Here is an 18,428-nt window from a genome sequence, read left to right on the forward strand (position 1 = left end):
TCATCCATTTGCAAGGCCCAACTCATTCTCTATTCTTTCCTTTAATTCATTCTTCTTGACCTAGATAAACATAAGAAGCATCCACGTCAATCCCGTAATCTATTTAGCGATAATTAATCATCACAATCATCTTGATAGTTGCAGTATCTTTCTGTTAAAATAAAAGTAGTGTACCTTTCTAATTGCCGTTAAAGGATAGCTGTCTACGAAAACAATATAGTGTGGGATCTTGAAGTAAGAGATCTAGGGGGTGGGAGCCAGGACAAAACCAAAAATGTTTGTAATACAATTTGCAGTATAATATTTGAATAAATTATGTTGTTGGTAAGTCACACCTGCTCTCACCTTGCCTTTGCAGAAAGTTTTAATCTCATCTGCACAAGAGGTTTGGCCTGCCTTCAGCCTGATGCAGGCACAAACCTGCTCACCCAGCCTGAAATCTTTGACTCCAATCACCTGGAAACAGAAGCCATCTCATGAAATATGTTTCATTTACAACAAGAAGCACATCTTGATTTCTTCCCAGTCAATATGGATTCATATTTTCCTTTAGCTGCGTCTTAATATGTCACACCAGCACGGCTAACCCTGTCCCAAGCCGAAGGTGTCTCCAAATCTGCAGAGAAAAGTTGCCCCCCGCAGTAATGTATGGCAGCATGGAATACTCCTCCCTTTCTATTAAAACAATTACAACAATGACTGACTTACTACAAAACACAAGCAGATCACAGTAGTCAGGAAGAGTGCCTGGTGACACAAGGCCAAACCTATAGACTTGTTTGTTTTATTTAACAGTGTTCAGTGCAGCCTGACTTCTGATGCATGCAGCAGAAAAAGACAGAGACCGCTTCTTTCGAAGATTCCTGAATTGGGTCACAGCCTTTTCTGTCACCAGTTTTACTGATTTTGTTACCCAACGGTGGTTCTGAGTCTCACCTGCACTTCCTGCACTTTGGAATGTGTCAAAAGGAATTCCTCGATCTCAGCTGGGTAAATGTTTTCCCCTCCTCGGATGATCATGTCTTTTAAGCGTCCTCTGATGCTGCAGTATCCCAGACTGTTCAGACTAGCCACGTCACTATGCAGAATAAAACCACACATATTGGTCCCACATAAGCGTCAGTCGCTGTGACATTTTCAACTTCAGACAAACATTCTGTATTAATCACACGCACCCAGTCCTGTACCAGCCAGATTCAGAGATGACCTCACTGGTTTTCTCTGGATCATCCCAGTATCCACGCATCACACAGTAGCCTCTGATCATGAGCTCTCCGGTTCCCTCCAGAGGGACAATATCCCCAGTAGTAGTGTCCACCACTTTAGCCTATAGTAAAGTTTGACAGAATCAATTAGAGAATTGCAGTTATATTTATATAAAGGCTTCTGAAACTGTTATGACAAACCTCAGTGTGGTTCATGATACACCCAACAGTGTGGAGCTTCAGATCATCATTGTCTTGTGGGAACCCGAGAAACGTTACCGGACTATTCTCAGTGGTTCCATAAGCTATCTATCAAAATAAAATATAATGCACAAATGTCATTAAATGCTGAAGAAGCTTGAATAGTTTCCATTATTATGAAAGGATATGTAATTACTTACTGTTATTTCTTTTATGTTCATGTCTGTTCTCAGTTTTCTAATGATGGCAGGAGGGCACGGAGAACCTCCTATGACGCCTGAGATTCAGCAACACATCAACAAGAATGACTCAGATTGGCAAATATCACTCCAAAATAAATTCATATTTCTCATGTTATAGTCATTGCTAAATGCTCTCCCTGCTGGCTAACGTGTGCGTATGTTTGGATAACTGTAAGATTGAACTGTTGGTGCAAAAAAGTAATTTAAGAGGAAAGGAATCCTGGCTTTCTTTGCTTTTATTTGCTAATTTTGTTGGATTTTATGAGGCTTTGGTAGTCATTTTAGCAGTTTAATTTTGGGTTAGGTTTGGTTTTCAGGTTAGGTGAGAGTCAAGGGTTAGGGTTGTAGGCTTTGGGTAGATATTTGATATTTATAGCTCTAGATTGTTTCTGCCTAGTATGTAGATTTAAACAATAAATTAATGTTTTGGATTATCAAATCAATGACTCCTTTATTCTGTTGGTCATCTTTTGTGGAAAAAAATGAGCCAACACTCACCCAATCAAGTACCCTACCTGCTTCAATTGATGACAAATCATACTTGTGTTGGTCTTGTTGGTAAAGCATGTCGGCGTACATTGTGGGAGTGCCATAGACAACATTGCACCTCGAGTGTAAGAACACGATCAGTGAAAATGCACTGCTATTTATGTCAAAGTCATTGGATTGATGACAAACTTCATACTTTTCATTCTGAATGGCCTCTAGGTTGGCTTGACTGTTGTACCCGGCAGAAGGAAAGACCAGCGTGACACCATGTACCGCCATATTCATCCCTCCAATCACAGAGCCAAAGCAGTGGTACATGGGTAACTGCATGCATATTCTCACCTCGGGCTGATGGAAATACATAATATTTGATTATATGCTTTTACACAGTTCAGTTCCTGCAAATTCAGAGACTTACTCTCCACCCGTAGCCCATTCGTAGACCAACAAAGTGAACGTTATTCACAATATTGTGATGGGAAAGAGTGGCTCCCTTTTGCTTCCCTGTCGTCCCCTGAAACCAAAGATAAGGCAAATCGTTTGATTTAATCTGAATCATTTGTTTTACATATCTATGACTGCTACTTGTGACATCATAATGTCAGTGAGCCAGTGTGCAGCACTGAAGGCTACTGACTGAAGTGAACTGGATGTTGATGGGATCATCACAGGACAGCTTGGTCTGCAGGTCCATTAGCTGCTTGTGGTGCCGACTCTCCCCTGCTTGCATCACATCCTCGACGCTGAGCATCCCTGGCTGCCTGCTATCCGTCACAATCACCATGCGCAAGTCTGGCAAGCTGGCAGAGCAAGAACAGAAACTTTACATGACATCCACAGAATTCAAGAGTATTTATTACATAAACATTTGACTGTGACTCAGTCAAACCTGGAGCTTTTAATCATGCCCACTGGCGTCTTGCTGATATCTGGGCAGAGCTGCCTCAGCATCTCACAGTAATCTTGTGTTTTGAAGCGGGTAGGACAGACCACAGCTTTACACTGGACCTGCAACGTGACAAATTAGTTCATAGATGTGTAACATATATATATATAATATGAAAAATTGGATTGAAAATTGTGTTTCACTTTGCTTCAGTAATCTATAATTATATGCATTCATCACATCTTACTTTCTGTAAAGTAAATTCCACTTCCTTCAGCTGAGAAGCTGCATTCAATGATACCTACAAATATATGAACAGTTTCAATTAGCCCATGTTGCATACCACATTGCATCACACTTTATTGAAAAATTAATATCTATTTGCAAATATTATTGACCTGGTAAACAAAATAGAGTGACATAAATCATTCTAGGGCTTCTGAAAAGTACTACCAGATAATGGGTTCACTGTAAATCTAATATGACAAATCACTTAAAAACTAACCAGCGTATTCCTCATTTCTTGTCAAACCACAATATTCCACTGTAAACACATTTTGAAAGGTATTAACAACTCTGAAACTGACCAGTATGATTCCTGCCTTGGCTGTCGCATACTGGAAAAGGATCCACTCATATGTGTTGGGTCCCCAAACTCCCAGTCGGTCACCTGGCTTCAGGCCCAGAGCCAGCAGGCCAGCAGCCACTTTATCAACCTGCGCAGGTGAACGTAGCAAAATACATCATTAAAAAATACTACAAATTCTTGCATTTTATAATATTTATTGTTAAGTCAAGTAAGGCATTCTATTCCCAGAAAAGGTTTACACTCAGAGTCTCAGGTAATGAAATGTATAATGCATTATTCAAGCTTTTGACAAGAGACAATACTCCTGAAAGCAAATGGCCCAAGATCAGAGACGCACATCTTGCTGAAACAGAGCAAATGTTTTCCGGACGCCGTCCTGCACAAAGACCACAGCTTCCCGGTCAGGCCAGCGCTGGACTGCAGAGTCCAGCACCTGTCCTATAGTCAGAGGGAGCAGAGAGATGGAGGAGGTGCCGTGGACATAGCTGCTGGTCAGAGTGGGGACGTGAGGAGGACTGTCCACATGGAGAGACCTGGCATAGAGAACAAGGACAAACACAGGAGTCATAGAGAACACAAGAATGTTCTATCTTCTGCTCATCAAAGAGTGGTGGACATGTTGGCACAAATGTCACTGCTAGTATACAAACAATGCAGTTGTCATTTCAATGCACACTCCCCACATTGTTTCGCCAGTATACTTGCAGTTCATTGGTGCACATATGGGAGTGCTGAGCTTTAAATGAGTTTAGGTCAAGTGCATTGGTGGAGCACTGATTTCTATTAGAAGAGACTGCTGTTTTTTGGTCAGTGAGTAGAGGTTGGATTACCTGGACGGGACGCATGCAGACACAGGAACACAGAAAACAGAGTCCCGGGATGAGTTTCAACTCACAATCTTTCTCACTGTTAGTTACTGTTTGACACACAAGAACCTTAAGTGGAGTGAAAAAAATAACAAATAAAAAAAAGAGTAATCTTGCTGCTTTGACTTTGTCCTTAGTTGTCCATTATAACTCCACCGATGTTCCAAACCTGTGCTTCTCCATGTATCATTTGGGGCATTGTGGGTAGTTGCCAGAAAGAAAAAAACAAGTTATGAATTTGTTTGCATTCTAATTGTGTTCTTCTTCCGGTCTTTGACGGGAGCAGACGTTTTGTCCTCTCTGTCCCTGCTTGCATTCTTTGTCTCGTCTCGTCCTTCCAGGACCCGCTGCGTGCTGAGCTCTGGTCTACTAAATCATGGAATTGATTAACTGGTCTCTTTGTGCAATTGATCACATTTTTTAAGCCAAGCTGAATATTGGATCTCTTATGTCTCCAGTCTTGAGCCACAATGAATTGACATATCAAGCAATAATCACAATAATATGCAGTACAGAGTAAAACTCACAGAACAACTACACTTTTTTAATGTCCCTCCCTTCCCACAGATTACTCTCGTAGCAACACTCACACAGATCTGTATGTTTTCTTTTGCTTTTTGAAAAGACGTCATGAAGCCGTCCGACTCTACTCTCTACTCCACATTGGTGCTGTGTTGATATTACACAACTCCGTGATCATTAACTGGCTGGTGAGATCACTGGCTCGTTGCCTGTTTGGGTGGATGGTTGAGAGGAGTGAACAGAGATAACGCAGGATAAAATGGAATAGTACAAATATCTATTTACTGATTAAATGATAAATAGGTTGAGCAGGAGTTCACAGAATCATCGATGACACAACATGACAGATCTGTTGCCGCCCCTCAGTGTACATGAAGAAATAGCACCAGTCCGAGAGTGTGTGGAGGTAGAACGAGCTTGTCTACGTAGGATTTCCCCAAAGTATTTATGAGGCACAGACCCGATGTCTATGTGGATGTGTGTGTGTGTTCTACTTTGTGTGCAAGAGTCTTGAGCCAAAGGAATATCAAGAACTCAAGTGAGTGTGAACGACTCCATATAAGTTGAATAAAAGAGTAGTGGACAGAATATTGACCACTGGGTTATTAAATTCTACATTTGCCAGTAAAGTTTTCTGTTTTTTTTTTCCTATACCTTGTCTTTAACTTCATTTAGTAGAGAGAAGCGACAAATGTCAAAGCCCCACATGAATTCGAATGAGAAAATCCGTCATTGACATGCAAGGTACTGAATGAGGTGGTTTAGTTTTCAAATCTGCAGCCACTAAGCGAAGAACCTGACTGGACAGAAACTGTAACAGTGCACAGGTGTGGAAGAATTGTGCTGAAATATACTAAGATGATGAAACAATTATTGAATAACAAGCACGAATCTTCCAGGTAGGCATACAAGCAGGATGACATCCAGTAAATCGCTTTGATGACTGGACTGAAATTCACCTTGTATCTCACATGAGATGTTTTTCACCTGATTTTAACCTCATTTATTTTTTCTAACTTGAGGTAGAGGCTTGCAAGGAGCACTAAAATCTTAACTTTACAAGTGACACCATTCCCATTTGAGCCCTATCCATGCAACTCACCTATAGCACGCCAGCCAACTTGTATTATAGAACTTCTTGCTGCATTTGAGTCCAATCACAGTTCTGAAACTTTGAACACGAAACTGCAGCAGGGAGGAGATCAATGGTGACATTTCTTTCTATCACAGGTTCACTGCGTTTCACCTGACTGTCAGCTGGTCAGGAGATACTAGAGGTTGAGAGTAACAAGCTGGATTAGATCTCTCAATGCATAATGTTTAACTTTCTCTCATCATTGTTGGTTGAAAATAAATGTTAAAATTTAACTAATAATGTAACGGGTGGACTTGCGGCTTCATGCATTTTAAATCGACCCCATCACTGTTTTGACAAATCGGCCTAAAACGCAAGAATTTACCTCTACTAAGTAAATTGACAAAAATATAGAATTATTTCTTATAAGATATAAAATCCGTTTTGTTTGGGGGTCACCAATGTTGTTTTCGTCGCAAGGCATTCTGGGTGTGACGTCAATTGGTTGCAGCACCCAGCTCAATGCAATTGTTTAGAATGGCAGTGATCATTTAACTGCGATCAGCTCCTCCGTTCAGCCTTTACAGTCTGAATCAGACAATCAGAGATTGCAGACCGTCGCCTCCAAAAGACTATTGGATCTTGTGAGACAGTAAACAGGGCTTCCGGATCAGAGGGGCCAAACCTTCTGGACTCTTTTTCCCATCATGCCATTCGTGTCCCTCCCTCTTAAAGTGGCAGTTTACAGCAGAGGCACAATTCCAGATGTAAAAATAATTCTAGAATCTGGATCCAGATCCAGATCGACGCCATTCTCGGGGAGGACCGAGCCACGGACAGAACCTTGCTTGTGTAAAAATTTCAAGTCGATTGGGTTACTAATTTTTGAGTTATGCGCTCGGACAGACAAACAAGCAAACAAACAGACAGACAGACAAACAAACAGACAAACAAACAGACAAACAAACGCACCCAATTGCAATACCCTCGCCTCATCTTTGGCGAGGGTAACCAGTGTCAGCAAAGACGTTTATTGGTATTGTTGTTCCAGTGTGTTATGCGGATCATTAGGCTTGTATACAGATCTATAACTGTTCCATGTTATACTAATAAAGTTTATATAATGGCCACAAAAAAAGTGTTTAATTCTAACTCAAAAGTTGATGTACAGAGGATGATCCAAATATGCAGAAATCATGCTTTAGACAGTAAACACAAGAGGAATATGTTACCTACAAAATTAAAATATTGAATTATTCAAGAGGTATAAACACTTCTATACTAAAACCCAGAAAATCCATCTGATCTGCAATAGTAGATTCAAGCAGCAATAATAACACAGGTATCTAATGCATTAAAGGGTGCAGAGGCTCATGAGATTTGGTTATGATGCCTCTGGATGCCTTCCTGCATGGGAAGGAGACTCTAGGGTAGACCCAGGACATACTAGAAACATCTTGGCGTACTCCCAGAGGAACTGGAGGAGGTGGCTCTGAGAAGGAAGATTGGGCTTCTCTGCTGAAACTGCTGTTCCCATGACCCGGAGACGGAGAAGTGGAAGACAATGAATGAATGAAAATTCCTTCCAAGCCAAAACTCTGATTATAGTACTTGATTGTTATGTGTAGAGAATTTTTTATTTTTATTTTTAAATGGACTAGTTTTTGAGATATGCTCTGGATACCAACCAACTACCAAATGAGACTTCCATTAAATGAAAAAATAAAAAATGTCACAAGTACCTAGAAAGCATAAAGGTAAAATCTCACTACTTGGGTATTGTCTATGAAAGGTTTAATGAAAAATGATTGGTTGTTTCCAGTTTCCTGGGGTTGACGAGGTCAAAGACCTAATTCCTTCTCCATTCTGTCCTTTAAATCGTTCTTCTTGATCTAGATGAACAGAAGAAGCAGCCAATTTAGTCTCGTTCTATATTAATCAACAATAATCATAGTTGGCATCTCGAATTAACATACTTTTCCAGTGACACTTAAAGGGAAGCTGTCTACAAAGACAACATAATGTGGGATCTTGAAGTGGGATATCTGGGGGGTGGAGAGGAGACAAAACCAGAGAAGTTTGTGATAGAATTTGCAGAATTATATTTTAGTAACTTTTCACAGTAATGACTCTCACCTTGCCCGTGCAGAATGTGCTTATTTCCTCTGCACTGGTGGTCTGGCCTGCCTTCAGCCGGATGCAGGCACACACCTGCTCACCCAGCCTGGAATCTTTGACTCCAACCACCTGGAAACACAGACAATCCCAAGAGATATGATTTGTTTATAAGAAAAATAACATCTGGAATTGTTCCCCAATGCGTATCGCTTAAAAGTGTTTGTGCCAAGTGGGAGCATCCTTACTCATCTTACCTGCACCTCTTGTATTTTGGAATGTGTGTAGAGAATTTCTTCAATCTCAGCTGGGTAAATGTTCTCTCCTCCCCGGATGATTGTGTCTTGTAAGCGCCCTTCAATATGACAGTATCCCAGACTGTTCAGACTGGCCATGTCGCTGTGCAGAATAAAATCACACATTATGTTCCCACATTGTCACCAGTTCCTGTTCTGTGCCTCTGAATTTTCCCCTTCTTCGTACGCACCCAGTCTTGTACCAGCCGGCTTCAGAGATAACTTTACTGGTTTTCTCTGGATCATCCCAGTATCCACGCATCACACAGTAGCCTCTGATCATGAGCTCTCCGGTTCCCTCCAGAGGGACAATATCCCCAGTAGTAGTGTCCACCACTTTAGCCTAAAATAAAGACTTATAACATGAAATCATTGTCCTGTTATTGCATTTTGGTAAAGGCTTGTGCAAGGAATATGAGATACCTCAGTGTGGTTCAGGATACACCCAACAGTGTGCAGCTTCAGGTCTTCATTGTCTTGTGGGAACCCGAGAAACGTTACCGGACTGTTCTCAGTGGTTCCATAAGCTACCTACCAAAATATAAGGCACAAATGTCATTAAATGCTGAAGAAGCTTGAATAGTTTCCATTATTATGAAAGGATATGTAATTACTTACTGTTATTTCTTTTATGTTCATGTCTGTTCTCAGTTTTCTAATGATGGCAGGAGGGCACGGAGAACCTCCTATGACGCCTGAGATTCAGCAACACATCAACAAGAATGACTCAGATGATTGGCAAATATCACTCCAAAATAAATTCATATTTCTCATGTTATATTGTGGCTTGCTCCCTGTGGTCTTTGGTGGTGAAAAGTGTTTTGATGACCCATTGTCCTGTACTTTCTCCTCAGATGGAACTGATGCAGAACTTCCCTATCGATCTCCTTGTTTTTGACTCTCCTCCTACCTGTTATTCTCTCTTTCTCTCTCTCTCAACCCAGCCGGTCAGACAGATGGCCGTCCACCATGAGCCTTAGGTTCTGTCCAAGGTTTCTACCTGTTAAAATTAAGTTGCCAAAGAGCTTGCTCTTGTGGGACAAGTTGGGTTCTGTCTTTCCCTGCAGGTCTTTCCCTGCTAATCCTGTAAAATGCATTGAGATGACTTTCTGTTGTGATCTGGTGCTATAGAAATAAAATTGAATTGTATTGAGTTGAACCGATGGTGTGAAAATTAATTAAAGAAGGAATCCTGACTTTCTCTCATCAGCCTTCCATTGTCTTATGTGGATTGTTTCTGGTTGGTTTACAGATTCAACTTATACATGTTTTGCTAAATACTTTTATAATCTTTTTTTTTTTTTGGTCTGAACCCTGACTATTGTACTATGCCAGCACAATTTAGTGTTTTTTTCTGCTTAAAAACTATTACTGGGATTTAAAAAAATAAATAAATTGTATCTTACCTGTTTTAAGTGATGACAAATCATACTCGTGTTGATCTTGTTGGTTTAGCATGTCAATGTACATTGTGGGAGTGCCATAGACAACATTGCACCTTTCCACAAGAACAAGAAGGGTGATCAATGAAGGTTCAAAATGTTGTATAATACAAAGTAATTTTGTTGATGGAAAACTTCATACTTTTCATTCTGAATGGCCTCTAGGTTGGCTTGAATGTTGTACCCAGCGGAAGGAAAGATCAACGTGACACCATACATGGCCATCGTCATCCCTCCAAGGACAGAGCCAAAGGTGTGGTACAAAGGTACCTGCATGCATAGTCTCACCTGGGGCTGATGGAAATACAGAAGATTTGATTATATGCTTTTACACAAATCTTTCTTCAAATCAAGAGGCACATTTTCACTTACTCTCCATCCATAGCCCATTCGTAGACCCATGAAGTAGGCATTATTTACAGCATTGTGGTGGGAAAGAGTGGCTCCCTTTGGATTCCCTGTTGTCCCCTGAAACAAAAATAACAATAATTGAATTCCTGAATTGTTTTTATATATCAATGATTGCTTCTTGTGACATCAAGATTCAGTTTATTTGTATAGAACCAGATCCTAAATAAAAGTTAAGGCATTTTCTGGGGTTGGTCTGCAGTGTGGAACCAGGTCTGCAAGTCATTAAGCCCCGCCTCCAGTGCAGGAAATAGACTACACCTTTTATATGTGTCTGTATCAGTAGAGCCAAAGGGAGAAGCCATCACTAGCGATGCTGACAGTTGCTAGATAGTTAGCTTTAAAATGCTATTATCATGTCATGGGAATTGTCCAAAGAGCTGTGAACTGATGCAGCTACTTCCACTAGCAGTTAATATTACTATTTATTATTAATACTATTTATGTAAGAAATGGACATAAATTATGGTAATTTAAGAGGCAAACAGGAAGTGACGCAATACGCTCATCGGAATACAAACATCCAAATGCAAGCCAGTCGACCCCAGAGAGCAATGTCAGTGTAAGTGATATATGAGAGCCAGTATGCAGCACTGAAGGCTACTGACTGAAGTGAACTGGATGTTGATGGGATCATCACAGGACAGCTTGGTCTGCAGGTCCATTAGCTGCTTGTGGTGCCGACTCTCCCCTGCTTGCATCACATCCTCGACGCTGAGCATCCCTGGCTGCCTGCTATCTGTCACAATCACCATGCGCAAGTCTGGCAAGCTGGCAGAGCAAGAACAGAAACTTTACATGACATCCACAGAATTCAAGAGTATTTATTACATAAACATTTGACTGTGACTCAGTCAAACCTGGAGCTTTTGATCATGCCCACTGGCGTCTTGCTGATATCTGGGCAGAGCTGCCTCAGCATCTCACAGTAATCTTGTGTTTTGAAGCGGGTAGGACAGACCACAGCTTTACACTGGACCTGCAACGTGACAAATCAGTTCATAGATGTAAGACACATATCTGTAATATGAAAAATTAGATCTCCGTCAGTTATCACGCTTCTGTACGTTACATTGGTTCAGTTGTACATAATTGTGTGGTTATAAAAGTAGCCGTCTACAGTATATGTGATAGAACTCATCTTACCTTGTTTAATGTAAATTCCACTTCCTTCACCTGATAGGCTGGGTTCAAATTTACCTGCAAATATAAAGACAGTTTAAAAGGAACTCTTCAGTTCAGACTTATTAACAGATAATATTTACCCGGTAAACATACGGTGTAACAGCACAGCTATTATAGGTAAGAGAACTCTTCCCAGGGCCCCTGAATAAGTTTGCTTATTTATATAGCTGACAGCAGAAAGTTTCCTGATACAGGACTGGAGCTCATTAATTATTTTTTGTCCGCCTCAGGAACGGTGAGTTAAACCACAGTATTGTTTGAGCGTTAACCGTTTCTTGCCTGTTCACTGTTTCAGGGCTCCAGCCGACCCGTACCTTTTGTTTACTGCTTTTTCACGCTCAAGTAAAGAGTTAAACATTTACTGGTCTCTGTTCTCTGCTTTTTGGGATCCGCTCACAGTTAATCTGCAGCAATATTCCACTGTAAACACAATCTGTATGGTATTAACAACTCTCAAACTGACCAGTATGATTCCTGCCTTGGCTGTTGCATACTGGAAAAGGATCCAACCATATGTGCTGGGTCCCCAAACTCCCAGTCGGTCACCTGGCTTCAGGCCCAGAGCCAGCAGGCCAGCAGCCACTTTATCAACCTGCACAGGTGAACGTAGCAAAATACATCATTTTTGGTTAGTTAGTTAGTTAGTTGCCCTGAAAGCTTAAGATCAGAGACGTACATCTTGCTGAAACAGAGCAAATGTTTTCCGGATGCCGTCCTGCACAAAGACCACAGCTTCCCGGTCAGGCCAGCGCTGGACTGCAGAGTCCAGCACCTGTCCCACAGTCAGAGGGAGCAGAGCGATGGAGGAGGTGCCGTGGACATAGCTGCTGGTCAGAGTGGGGACGTGAGGAGGACTGTCCACATGAAGAGACCTGGAATAGAGAACAAGGACAAACACAGGAGTCATAGAGAATACAAGAACTGTGAATTCAGTTTTACACTGTAGACCAGGGTTGTCAAACTCATTTTCTCCGAGGGCCACATCAGCATTATGGTTGCCCTCAAAGGGCCAGTTGTAACCGTAGCACAGTGAAACTGTAACTAATGTAAAATAAATGTAACTACTCCTTAACATGTGTATTACTTATTACTACTACATATATGGTTACAAACATTACATGTGAAATTGCATAGTTGTAGAAATACATGGATATCTTATTGCTGGAATAATCTCTGCCGAGGCGAGGCGAAGGTTATGTAATCGCCGGTGTCTGTCTGTCTGTTAGCAAGATAACTCAAAAGGTCCTGGACGGATCTTAATCATGTTATGATAATCTTAATGTTACCAGGAACAGATGATTACATTTTGGTGGCGATCCAGAAGAGATCCTGGATTCTGGATCACTTTAAATCTTTCGTTAGCATTGCAGTCAATGGAGCTTCAAAATGTGTTCCTCATTATCTTGGTTGATTATTGACCAATGTTTATGGAATTTTACACAGTCATGTATGGTGGGGGCCTCTATCTTGCCACCAAATGTAATCTGGATAGGATCCAGAATGGAGTCAATAAAACATATTTAATTTAACCCCATATCCGGATTCAAAGATCAGTTCAAAACACACATCAACTCTGATTCACTTTTACTTTTCATGGTTGGTGGATAAAGATACCAAGAACAAGATATTTCATACAAGTGCCTGAGAACTGTGTTAACTTGTGGAAAAGGGGTATAATGTGTCTCCTTTAAAGTGTTTGTCTTTACTTAGCTCAATGCATACAGAGCTTATAGGTTTGCTATGTTCGAGTGAGGTCTACTCTTCATCTTGTTTTTACTTGTTAGTTGGTTAAAATAAAGTTGCAAAGAAAAAATAGCGTGTGTGTTGTAGATCTACTTTTCTTTTCGATATTTACAGCAGGTTGAAAGTGATCAAATCTGTTGCATCAGATGTTATGATGAAGATACACATTTAAATCCAGAGGAATTCAGCACAGGATGTCTTTGTTTTTTGTATTCCATTTATTATTATTCCTTCCAGACCTGTTTCAAATGTTGTACTTTCCTACACATTTATAACACTTGCATTTTACTGCAAACCAGTAACCACAACAGTCGCTGTAAAAGAAAGTGCCCCCAGTAAAAAAAACAAAGAAAACAAACTCTAGCACGTGGACAAAAACTCCTTTCATCCTGTTCATGCGACAAAACGGCGTTTTTAAAAGTCTCCAACAAAGAAACTGTTTTATGTGTAAATAAAAAAAATAGTATAGAATGTGTGGGCGACAGACCAGATGTAGAGAAATAGCTCAAAAATACATGTGTTCAAGTAGAAGGGGCAGCGTGAGACTTAAACAGCGTTTATTTTACTGTGATGATGAATACTGTCGCCTACATAATTATGGAGAGAAATTTGTTTCTTTTTATGCAATCAAACCAAAAATGGATTTGGAACCAAAAATAATGATGTTGATAGATAATAATGGTGTTGTTTAATTGTAAATCCATTACTTTTGTTTGATTGTTTGATTGCATAAAAATAAACAAATTTCTCGCCATACATATTCAAATTTACACTCTGCACTGCAAACCAAGGGGGGGATTTAGCTGCGTCTTTGCGCATGCGAGATTCAACAGGAACCGCTGACCGTGCTTTTCTTAAGATGGGTGAGAAGGGGGGGGGGGGCTCACGGCAGGCATTCACGTGATAATCTCAAAATACCAGAAAAAGTCGACAGATGTATTTATTTATTTATTTTTAAATTGGAAAGTTGAAATTTACCGTCGCCATTCTGTATCCTGCAGTAGGGACTCGTCTACAGTGTTTGGATGAAGCCTTATTCCCTTCTTATTCTAGTCCGCACCGCGGAGAGTATTAAAACTTACTGAACACTCGGGATCCACTTTGCGCTGCGTAATTTCCAAGCCTTGCTGCGTTTGAACGCGTCTACAGATCCGTGCACGCAGGAGCGCAGCAGCGAGGACGAGATCAGCGCGGACATTTCTCCCAAGATCCACGCCTGTCAGTGTCCGTTAAAAATGCATCTAAAGAATGAATGAATCTGTTAAGGAGGAGATAGACGCGTTGAGCTGTTTGTTTTCTCCTTCTTGTTCTCATTGGCTGAGAGTATCTCTTTCTCTGAATGGGAAGGTTCAAACTTTGTTCGCTTGACGCCGTCCTACATTTTCATGGCACACCCAATTTGTGATTGAATGCTGAAAGATAAAAAAAAATAAAAAATTACACTGTGAACAAACATACACCAGAAGAGCTTTCAGAAAAAAAGATTGTCTCTGTCTTTCACAGTCTTTCAATTTGTAAACTAATCCATGATGACAAACTTCCAAGAGGAGCTACGTTTGTTTTCCAGTGTGAGCCTGAGCACGACTGTGTGTGTGGATTTCATATATGCTTTCAAGAGGAGAATGAAAGTACAGTATTGAAATATGAACGAGACTGCTGAGGCGGTCAAGCCTCTAGGTTGGCTTGACTGTTGTACCCGGCGGAAGGAAAGACCAGTGTGACACCATTTACCGCCATATTCATCCCTCCAAGGACAGAGCCTAAGCAGTGGTACATGGGTACCTGCATGCATAGTCTCACCTCGGGCTGATTGAAATATACATAAAAGTTTTTTTTTACTTGTGCATTTAAAAAAAAGCATTTCTGCAAATCCACAGGACATTTTGGACTTACTCTCCATCCGTAGCCCATTCGTAGACCAAAGAAATAGGCATTATTCACAATATTGTGATGGGAAAGAGTGGCTCCCTTTGGCTTCCCTGTCGTCCCCTGAAACCAAAGATAAGGGAAATTGTTTGATTTAATCTGAATTCTTTTTACATATCTATGACTGCTACTTGTGACATCATAATGTCAGTGAGCCCGTGTGCAGCACTGAAGGCTACTGACTGAAGTGAACTGGATGTTGATGGGATCATCACAGGACAGCTTGGTCTGCAGGTCCATTAGCTGCTTGTGGTGCCGACTCTCCCCTGCTTGCATCACATCCTCGACGCTGAGCATCCCTGGCTGCCTGCTATCCATCACAATCACCATGCGCAAGTCTGGCAAGCTGGCAGAGGATGAACAGAAACTTTACATGACATCCACAGAATTCAATAGTATTTATTACATAAACATTTGACTGTGACTCAGTCAAACCTGGAGCTTTTGATCATGCCCACTGGCGTCTTGTTGATATCTGGGCAGAGCTGCCTCAGTATCTCACAGTAATCTTGTGTTTTGAAGCGGGTAGGACAGACCACAGCTTTACACTGGACCTGCAACGTGACAAATCAGTTCATAGATGTAAGACATTTCTATAATATGAGAAATGTGATGTCTGTCAGTTATGATGCTGTCGTATTTCACTTTGTTTCAGTCTTGTGGCTATCTAAGCAGGTGATGGTCTCATGGCAGAACCGATCGCACCTTCTTTAATGTAAATTCCACTTCTGTCACTTGATAGGCCGGATTCAAAGACACCTGCAAATATAAAGACAGTTTAAAGTGTAAGTAAGAGTACGGTTACTATAGAAAACAAAACTCTTCTCAGGGCTCCTGAAAGGTTTCTCTGTCTTGCTCATTTACAGAATATTTCCTGATACAAGGACTGGAGCTCATTAATCACCTCCGCCGAGGCGGGGCTTGTGTAATCGCCGGCGTTGGTTTGTTTGTTTGTCTGTTAGCAACATAACTCAAACAGTTACGGACAGATCTTGATGAAATTGCAGGACATGTTGGGAATGTTAGCAGGAACAGATGATTACATTGTGTTGATGACCCAGAAGAGATCCTGGATTATGGATCACTTTGACATTTTCTGTAACATTGCAGTCAATGGAGCTTCAGACTGTGTTCCTCAATATTGATTATTGACCGATGTCTATGGAATTTGGCTCAAGGACGGGGAGTCAATCCACAAAAATCTATTGTACTCACGATCTGAAAGGTATTAACAACTCTCAAACTGACCAGTATGATTCCTGCCTTGGCTGTCGCATACTGGAAAGGACCCAACCATATGTGTTGGGTCCCCAAACTCCCAGTCGGTCACCTGGCTTCAGGCCCAGAGCCAGCAGGCCAGCAGCCACTTTATCAACCTGCGCAGGTGAACGTAACAAAATACATCAATATTAGTAGAATCAATTCTTATATTATAAAATGGTAGTCACTACCAAACCAAATTTGTATTTAAATATAATATAAAAATATAACAAACTGTATAATAGAGAATTAATACAGATATATCATTGTTCATTGTTTCTTAAAGCAGCAGACAAAAAATTTCAAATATTGTTAAATGCATATTGTCTCACTCCGTCGTGTATGTTTAAATGTTTATCTTGTCTCCTTGTTTCATATAGGAAATAAATCAATTAAATCAATCAATCACTCAATGTAGAAAAGTGGGATCTGTGAGTATAACACCAGAGACGTACATCTTGCTGAAACAGAGCAAATGTTTTCCGGACGCCGTCCTGCACAATGACCACAGCTTCCCGGTCAGGCCAGCGCTGGACTGCAGAGTCCAGCACCTGTCCCACAGTCAGAGGGAGCAGAGAGATGGAGGAGGTGCCGTGGACGTAGCTGCTGGTCAGAGTGGGGACATGAGGAGGACTGTCCACATGGAGAGACCTGGCAAAGAGAACCAAACACAAGGGTCAAACATATGGCTCACTTTTTATTTGAAATTTGGACGTTTGTTCGAATGTAAGTAAAAAAAAATCATATTCATATGTTCATATGTATCATATGTTTTGGAGTTAAGATGCAAATTTTTGCTCTTCTCTGCCGAGTTTTATTTCTCCTAGTCAGGCAGGTCACAAGCTGAAAGTTTGACGCCTGATCTAAAGCTGAGAAACGGTGACGTTGATGACATCACTCGCAACCTCTCCATCAAGCTGACAGAGGAATGTAGACAGTAACCCCCCATAATGGCGGAAAACTCCTTCCGTGGGTAATGGGGGATGTGACCGGTCAGTATCCGAGGAACAGAGTCGCTTCTTCACAGTCACATGTCCAGAGTTGCAACGCTTCTCACTCTCAGACAGTGTAGCCCCACCTCCCTTTTTCTTACCTCTCATGATAACGCCTCTGAAGCCAGGTGAAGCCAGGTGAAGCCACGCTGCGGTCCTGGCGAAGCAAATGCAGCCACGACTCCATGATACACGAGGCTACACTCCCGATATTCCCCCCATGACACTAACATATCCGTCTTATTTGCTAATGACTGTACATTGCAGATGATGATCGCTGGAACAGCCAGTTTATGTTTTCTCCTCCAGCTTCAGCGCTTTTTGGCTCCAGCCCAGTACCTCCGACCTTTCCTTCACAGTTTCCCAAACTGAGATAAATGTTTTGAAACTTACGTTAGCCATTTTTCCCCCCTATTCCGTTAACGTGAGAAAAAAATAATGCAAAAGGAAATGAAAACACAACAAAAAATAAAGTAATGGCACGGCACCGTTTTGGATGATGAAAATGAAGAACAGACAGAGAGAGTGTCTGTTATTTTGACTCAGAGAAGAAATTCACATTGAATTGCCTTGAATTAATAATTATATGCCAGTCTGATTGTGTATTCGTGGATATTTGACTACTTGAGTTCTTCAAAACTTAGAATATTAGTAAATTGTGGTGGACAATGATGACAATCAAGTCTTGATTTGGGAAAAATTGAAACAACTTTGAAAAGAAATGCATGCCTATAAAATGCTGGAAAAGCCTACCAATCAGAGGTGCAACAAATATTAAATCCCTCACGCGACATCAAAACCAGAAACTCAGGGATTTTTTAGGCTATTATTAAATAGGATAAGCTGATTTGACAAACTTGACAACCTTCAACCAATAAAGTGAAAACTGCGATTAATAGACATTCGTGGATAACAAGCAGGGACCGTCAGGCATGCATTGAAGAATGAATTGGAATTCCCATAATATCTCACAGATATTTGACCCC

At 41.0% G+C, this 18,428-nt stretch overlaps 2 protein-coding genes and 1 pseudogene across 2 annotated transcripts; all 3 read right to left on the reverse strand.

Moving 5' to 3' along the window:
• On the reverse strand, positions 1-4,180 carry LOC137905600 (medium-chain acyl-CoA ligase ACSF2, mitochondrial-like). The gene is made up of 15 exons (XM_068749842.1): positions 3,950-4,180; positions 3,611-3,739; positions 3,271-3,324; positions 3,027-3,145; positions 2,775-2,937; positions 2,556-2,651; positions 2,334-2,485; positions 2,164-2,255; positions 1,607-1,683; positions 1,407-1,514; positions 1,176-1,327; positions 937-1,078; positions 346-456; positions 175-243; positions 1-60 (listed from the first exon to the last, which is right to left on the reverse strand). Exons 1-15 carry the CDS (start codon positions 4,178-4,180, stop codon positions 1-3), a joined length of 1,755 nt encoding a protein of 584 aa, XP_068605943.1.
• A 3,736-nt stretch (positions 4,181-7,916) lies between these two features.
• On the reverse strand, positions 7,917-14,462 carry LOC137905431 (medium-chain acyl-CoA ligase ACSF2, mitochondrial-like). Its single transcript, XM_068749671.1, has 16 exons — positions 14,347-14,462; positions 12,198-12,393; positions 11,985-12,113; positions 11,483-11,536; positions 11,197-11,315; positions 10,945-11,107; positions 10,301-10,396; positions 10,071-10,222; positions 9,893-9,984; positions 9,105-9,181; positions 8,910-9,017; positions 8,678-8,829; positions 8,448-8,589; positions 8,212-8,322; positions 8,052-8,120; positions 7,917-7,967 (listed from the first exon to the last, which is right to left on the reverse strand). Exons 1-16 carry the CDS (start codon positions 14,460-14,462, stop codon positions 7,917-7,919), a joined length of 1,827 nt encoding a protein of 608 aa, XP_068605772.1.
• Positions 14,463-14,929: 467 nt separating this feature from the next.
• LOC137905602 (medium-chain acyl-CoA ligase ACSF2, mitochondrial-like) lies at positions 14,930-17,629 on the reverse strand (annotated as a pseudogene).
• Positions 17,630-18,428: the final 799 nt, after the last annotated feature.

The sequence above is a fragment of the Brachionichthys hirsutus genome, chromosome 16, assembly GCF_040956055.1.
Source record: "Brachionichthys hirsutus isolate HB-005 chromosome 16, CSIRO-AGI_Bhir_v1, whole genome shotgun sequence".
Lineage (NCBI taxonomy): Eukaryota > Metazoa > Chordata > Actinopteri > Lophiiformes > Brachionichthyidae > Brachionichthys > Brachionichthys hirsutus.